Genomic DNA, 7,661 nt, shown 5'->3' with positions numbered 1-7,661 from the left:
TTTAGCTTAATTAATCACTTATTTCAATTTTAAATTTCGAAACCGAAACATAAATCCTTGTTATTGTTGTTACTGCTATCAAAATCAAACACCCCCAATTTGCAACCTTTAAAATTTATTCTAATATTGTTAAACCGATCGTGAGTCCTTGTGAAACGACCAAGGTTACTGCCTTGTACTACTTATTTTAAAAATTATTTTGACCACGAAACGACCGTGATCAAATTGGCGCCGCTGCCGGGGACTCATAATTGTGTTAATCAGTATTAGAATTGCTTGTTTCTTTTGCTATTGCGTGTTTGCCGTACGAAAAATTAAGAGACGAATTAGGGCTGATTTTGCGTCTGTTCTGCTTTTCGACCATCCCATTCCCTCAGAAAAAATCAGGGTTCAAAATCCCATATTTTGGGACAAAATATGGGACACCACCCTCTCAGCCCCAAATTCCTTGTTTTTCTATTTTATTTTAATTTTTTACTGATTTTGTATTTTCAAAAAATTCCAAAAAAATTTGTGTCATCTTTATTTTAGTTAATTAGAATTTTCGTGGTATTTTTAGATTTTTTCTCATTCAGTTTGACCTGTTTTCTATTTTACTCACCTATTTTCGTTGTAGGGACATAGTTGGAATTACCGTAATTGTTGTTTATCACTTCTTGCATGACCAGGTCTGCTGGACAGTTCCAATTAGTGCTTCCTGACCCTGAGATAGAAAGAACACTCCACGCACGCAAAAGGCTCAACCGAGCTAACAGCGTGCATTCCGGTAACATTGATTCTAACCCTATATCTGATTCTGAGCCTGACTACTTGCATAACTTGTTTGCTTCGGATTCTGAACTTGATTTTGAAATGGCTGATAATAGAACATTAAGGCAATTAGCTGCTCCTGATGTGAATTATAATGGCTTGTGTATTGAATATGATGCTGCTGCTGTTCCTTTTGAATTAAAATCAGGTTTAATACACTTGTTGCCCAAGTTTAGTGGTCTTGCAGGTGAGGATCCGCACAAACATCTGAAAGAATTCCAAGTAGTGTGTTCTACACCACTTAAGCCTGAAGGGATCACTGAAGATCACATCAAACTTCGAGCTTTTCCTTTTTCATTGCAGGGTGCAGCGAAGGATTGGATATATTATCTCGAGCCAAACTCAATTGCAAGCTGGACTGCCCTGAAAAAAGTGTTCTTAGAAAGATATTTTCCTGCTTCCAGAGCTGCCTCAATAAGAAAGGAGATTTGTGGCGTTAGACAAGGTAATGAGTCGCTGACCGAGTATTGGGAGAGGTTCAAACACTTGGTATCTAGCTGCCCTCAACACCAGATTACCGAGCAACTCCTCATCCAATACTTTTATGAGGGGTTGTTACCGATGGACAGGAACATTCTTGATGCGGCTAGTGGTGGAGCACTAGTCGATAAAACTCCAGCCGCTGCCAAAGCCCTCATTGAAAACATGTCTCTTAATTCTCAACAGTTTACCACTAGAGACAATTCTGTTAAAAGCGTGAATCAAATTCAGGTTTCTTCCAACAAAGCTCTAGAGACTAGGCTTGACGACCTCACCACCTTAGTCAAACAGTTGGCATTAGTGAAACCTCAAACAACAACTTTGTGCGGTATTTGTACCTCTCCTGAGCACCCAACCGACACCTGTCCCATTCTGAAAGACGAGTCCATTACTGATCTGCCACAAGCTTATGCAGCCAACCTGTACAACCAAAACAGATACAACAACACTCCTGACCTGTCCACCAACAAATATCACCCCAGTTGGAGGAACCATCCCAACCTTCGATATGGAAACCCACAAACAAGCCAACAACAGAATCCACCTCAAGCTATTGCCTCTGCACCTTCCGGACCATCCTTGGAGGATCTTGTTAAACAAATGTCCGTGAACAACCTCCAGTTCCAACAAAGGACCGATGCTAGCATTCAGACCTTGAACACACAGATGGGACAGCTTGCTACTCAATTAAATAACATGCAAGCTCAAGGTTCAAATCAACTTCCAGCCCAGACAGTCGTCAATCCGAATGTTCCAAATGCCAATGTGAGCACTATTTCTTTGAGGTCCGGAAAGATTATAGAACCTGCCCCTGAAAAAGGTAAAAAAATCATTGAGGTAACTTCTGAACCTTCTCCTTCTGAACTTTCTCCTGCTGTGGCCGAAACTGAAAAAAATAAAGAAAAAGAGTATGTGCCACCAGTCCCCTTCCCACATAGAGTTCTGAAAAACAAAAGAATTGAGGAGGAAGATAAAGAAAGAGAGATATTGGATGTTTTCCGAAAAGTTGCGGTAAACATTCCGCTACTTGATGTTATAAAGCAGGTTCCCAAGTATGCTAAGTTTCTGAAGGATTTGTGCACCAACAAGAGGAGGATTAAGGGAAGTGAAAGAGTGAACCTAGGACGAAATATTTCTTCCTTTATTCAGCCCAAACAGCCCAAACAATCATCTGAAGGGGTTGTAGGCGAGCAAAATGTTTCAGCCCTCACTACTCAGGTTCTGCCACAAAAGCAGAAGGATCCGGGAACATTTGCTATTCCTTGTACCATCGGGGATAGTAAATTTGAGAACTGCATGCTTGATTTGGGAGCGGGCATTAATGTTATGCCTACTTCTGTTTATAATAACCTTTGTCTTGGCCCTTTGCAGCATACAGGTTTAATCATTCAATTGGCGAACAGGAGCAACGCTCGACCCGCCGGGGTTGTCGAAGATGTTCTTGTTCAAGTTAACGATTTGATCTTTCCTGCAGATTTTTATATTTTAGACATGGAAGGAGAAACCAGGACAAGCAGAGCTCCCATTATTTTAGGCAGACCGTTCATGAAAACGGCGAAAACGAAAATTGATGTTGACGATGGAACCATGTCCATGGAATTTGGTGACATTGTCGCAAAATTCAACATTTTTGATGCCATGAAACATCCCTTGGAGGAGCATTCCGTTTTTCACATTGAGTTAATCTCTGGATTAGTTGATGACACTTGTTCTGAATTATTTTCCATTGATTTTCCTTCTCTCGCTGGTTTTGATGATATTTATTTATGTTCTGATTGTACTGACACTAACCTTTGTGTTGTATGTGCTGAGATTGATGTTGCCCTGCAGGCTGATACATTTCCTACAAGTGAAATTGTTACCGATGAAGCTGTTTTTGCAGTTGATGCTCTTGATATCCCGGCTGCCCCAAGCATTCCATCCATCGAGCAGCCCCCGTCCTTAGAGCTAAAAGTGCTCCCCGAGAACCTGAAATATGCTTACTTGGAGAGTAATGAAAAACTACCTGTTATTATCTCTTCTAACCTTGATTTCGATCAAGAACACAAACTTTTGCAGGTTCTGAAGAAGCACAAGAAAGCAATCGGGTGGACATTAGCCGACCTTCCAGGTATTAGTCCATCGATGTGCATGCACAGGATTCTACTTGAGGATGGATCCAAAACAGTAAGGCAGCCCCAAAGGAGGCTTAATCCTTTGATTCTTGATGTTGTGAAGAAGGAGGTAACCAAACTCTTGCAAGCAGGTATAATTTATCCTATTTCTGACAGTAAGTGGGTAAGCCCAGTGCAGGTTGTACCTAAGAAATCTGGACTTACAGTGGTGAAAAATGAAAAAAATGAACTTGTTCCCACTAGAGTTCAGAACAGCTGGCGGGTTTGTATTGATTACAGGAGATTGAACCAGGCTACGAGAAAGGATCACTTCCCTTTACCGTTCATTGACCAAATGCTTGAACGGCTAGCTGGTAAATCACATTATTGTTTTCTTGATGGTTTTTCAGGTTATTTTCAGATTCATATTGCACCGGAAGATCAAGAGAAGACCACTTTTACTTGTCCCTTCGGTACTTTTGCTTACAGGAGGATGCCCTTTGGTCTTTGCAATGCTCCTGGCACTTTCCAGCGATGCATGATTAGCATTTTTTCTGATTTTATTGAAAACTGCATGGAAGTCTTTATGGACGATTTCACTGTCTATGGTTCTTCTTTTGATGCATGCTTGAACAGTTTAAACTTGATATTAGAAAGATGCATCGAGACTAACCTTGTTTTAAATTATGAAAAATGTCATTTTATGGTTGGGCAGGGAATTGTTCTTGGTCACATTATTTCTGAAAAAGGAATTTCTGTTGACCCTGCTAAGATTGATGTGATTTCTACACTGCCTTACCCTTCTTGCGTTCGCGAGATTCGTTCTTTTCTTGGTCATGCAGGTTTTTACAGGCGTTTCATCAAGGATTTCAGCAAGATAGCTCTTCCGCTGTCAAACTTGTTGAAGAATGACGTTACTTTCAGCTTCGATGACAAGTGCAAACAAGCGTTTGACTTCTTGAAGAAAGCATTGACCTCCGCTCCCATAATCCAGCCCCCTGACTGGACCCTCCCTTTTGAGCTTATGTGTGATGCTTCTAATTATGCTGTTGGAGCTGTTCTTGCACAAAGAATTGACAAGGCTTCCCATGTTATTTACTATGCTTCTAGGACTTTAGATTCTGCACAGTCAAATTACACTACCACTGAAAAAGAACTGCTAGCTATTGTTTTTGCTCTTGATAAATTCAGATCTTATTTGCTAGGTTCCAAGGTTGTTGTTTTTACTGACCATGCAGCTTTGAAGTACTTGCTGAAGAAGCCGGATGCAAAACCGAGATTGATCCGATGGATGTTGTTGCTCCAAGAGTTTAATGTAGAGATTAAAGACAAAAGTGGAGCTGAGAACTTAGTGGCTGACCACTTGAGCAGGATAGAGAGAGATGAAGATCCTTTTCCTGTTCAGGATGACTTTCCTGATGAGCAGTTGTTTCTTTTACATGGTATTACACCTTGGTTTGCTGACATTGTTAATTTTCTTGTTGCTGGTGTTTTTCCTACAGGTGCATCGAGATCACAGGTTCTTAAACTCAAGAGTGATGCCAAATATTATGTTTGGGATGATCCATATCTATGGAAGTTTGGTAGTGATCAGGTAATCAGAAGATGTGTCCCCGACAATGAGATTGAATCTATTTTGAAATTTTCTCATGCATCTCAAGTCGGTGGACACTTTGGTCCGCAAAGAACTGCGAGAAAAGTACTCGATTCAGGTTTCTATTGGCCAACTATTTTTAAGGATGCTTATGAGACTTACCGCACTTGTAAAGAGTGCCAAATAGCAGGTACAAACATCACTCGCAAGAGTGAAATGCCTCAGCAGCCTATGCTTTTCTGTGAGGTTTTTGATGTATGGGGAATTGACTTCATGGGTCCCTTTCCCGTATCATTTGGTTTTCTTTATATTTTGCTTGCTGTTGATTATGTTTCAAAGTGGGTGGAAGCTATCCCCACTAGGACTAATGATTCTAGAGTTGTTGCAGATTTTGTCAGGTCTAATATCTTTTGTAGGTTTGGAATACCGCGAGCTATCATCAGTGACCAAGGCACTCATTTCTGCAACCGCACCATGGAAGCTTTGCTCCGAAAGTATGGAGTTGTGCACAGAGTCTCTACTGCATATCACCCACAGACGAATGGGCAAGCTGAGATCTCAAACAGGGAGATCAAACAGGTTTTAGAGAAAATGGTGCAGCCAAACAGGAAGGACTGGAGTCGTCGTCTAGAAGACGCACTTTGGGCTCAAAGAACAGCTTTCAAGACACCCATTGGGATGTCTCCTTATCGACTTGTTTTTGGTAAGGCATGCCATCTTCCTGTTGAGGTAGAACACCGTGCTTATTGGGCGGTGAAAAGTTGTAATTTTGAGTTGCAACAAGCAGGTATTGAAAGAAAACTCCAATTACAACAGCTGGAAGAGCTTAGATTAGAGGCTTATGAAAGCTCTAGGATTTATAAAGAGAAAACTAAGCACTTCCATGATAAAATGATTTCTAGGAAGGAATTTTCTGTGGGCCAACAGGTTTTATTGTTTAACTCCCGCCTTAAGCTTATGGCTGGGAAACTTCGATCCAAATGGATTGGCCCCTTTGTTGTTACTAATGTTTTTCCTTCTGGTGCTATAGAAATAAAAAGTACAGGTACCGGCAAAGTCTTCAAAGTAAATGGACAGCGGCTAAAGCTGTTCCATGACAGTTCGATGCCTAATATAGCACCTGTTGAAGAGCTCTCCTTGGACGAGCCGTCCTACACCCCAGCCGCTACACCTTAGTCCCTCGGGTGTGTTCCTTCCTTTACTCTCACTTTGTGTTTATTATTACATTGCGGACACTGTCTGTTTTAAGTGTGGGGGAGGGACATTTTACATTTACATTTTTTTTTTTTTTTTTTTTTAAATAAAATAAATTGTCATGAGTAGTCACATGTTCTAAGGCTAGGGCAGATAGCTATAGGGTCAGTGAAATTTTTGGAGTTTTTTTGTTTTGATACTTGACATGATAGTCCTTGCAACTTAATGCACAACTGCTTGAACACTGTCAAACTTAGTAATGTCTAGATAAATCTCTGAAATATTTATTCTTTAGACTAAGTTCTCTAATTTGAATATAATGGAGGGCATGACTAGAACTAAGTGTGGGGGAAAGGCTAGAGTAACAGATAGACCGATCATTGCTATTAATTGAGAAAAAGGGAAACTGCTTAAGAGCTAAAAATAATGAATATAATATAATAAGTTCCTGTGCCCGAAACTGGAGGAACAAGTTCCTGTGCCCGAAACTGGAGGAACAAGTGCTGTGTAGGATGCTCTACTCTGAGTAACAGGTTGGACTTATTACAAGTAAGATCCCGTCAGGTGAAAAGGTGGAGTAGTACCTAAAGCTTAAAAACAATAAATAATAATAAACTATAATAATGCTTGAAGGTAGTTCCCCTTGAGTTGTTGTTGAAAAGCTTTGGATCTCTTGAAAAGAAATAGCCCCCCCTAGTCTGAAATTCTGGTTAAATCCAAAATTATAGGGAAAAAATGACAGCTTAGCATCTAGAATGGTAGTTTCAGAGAGGGATCTTGACATTACTTTGGTTGACAGTGGGAGACAGTACACACACACACGCAAGATTATTATTGAAAGTTGATAGATAAGAATTGTGCCAATTTTTGAATTTTGACCCAAGGTTTGAAGCTTGAAACCTGGAATATGTTGACTGCTTGTGATTTGTTTTTAAATTTTTCATTTGAGTTTTGCTCGGAGTGCAAAAGTTCAAGTGTGGGGGAATTTGATCAGTGCATTTTAATGCACATTCTTCTACTATTGTACTAGTGTATTCCTATGGTTTAATTTACTATTTTCACTATTTTAAGGTGTTTTTATATTTAAGTTTATTTCTAACTCTATTTTATTTTCGCACTTAATTTATGAATAAATAGCACTTTGACACCCTTCCGGTCCGCAGGTCATAACTGGAGTTACAAATATCGGATTGAGGCGCGGGAAGATGCGTTGGAAAGCTGAGATCAAGAGCTACGACCTTCATGTTGAGACCAAAACCCAGTTCGGAGTGCAAATGTGTCAAATAATTGCGTTTATGTTCCAGACGAATTTAATTCAGCACAACTTTATATTTTTCGGCCCAATTGTTTTAAGGCCCGTTCCATGTATTATTTAAACCGAAAAAAATAGGCAGCTAGGATTCATTCACTGTTCACGAAAATCAGAAAACCCTAGCCGTCACATCTTCATGGAGAACTAATCACCAAAGATTAATCTGCTGTAATCGGTT

The 7,661-nt window shown here is 40.1% G+C and overlaps 1 protein-coding gene across 1 annotated transcript; it reads left to right on the top strand.

Annotated features, from left to right (window-relative positions):
* Positions 1-660: 660 nt before the first annotated feature.
* On the top strand, positions 661-6,153 carry LOC123914681. Its single transcript, XM_045965868.1, has one exon. The coding sequence runs from the start codon at positions 661-663 to the stop codon at positions 6,151-6,153; it is 5,493 nt and encodes a 1,830-aa protein (XP_045821824.1).
* Positions 6,154-7,661: the final 1,508 nt, after the last annotated feature.

This window comes from Trifolium pratense, linkage group LG3, assembly GCF_020283565.1.
Source record: "Trifolium pratense cultivar HEN17-A07 linkage group LG3, ARS_RC_1.1, whole genome shotgun sequence".
In the NCBI taxonomy this organism is placed as follows: Eukaryota; Viridiplantae; Streptophyta; class Magnoliopsida; order Fabales; family Fabaceae; genus Trifolium; species Trifolium pratense.
This window is presented reverse-complemented; position numbering and strand designations above follow the sequence as displayed.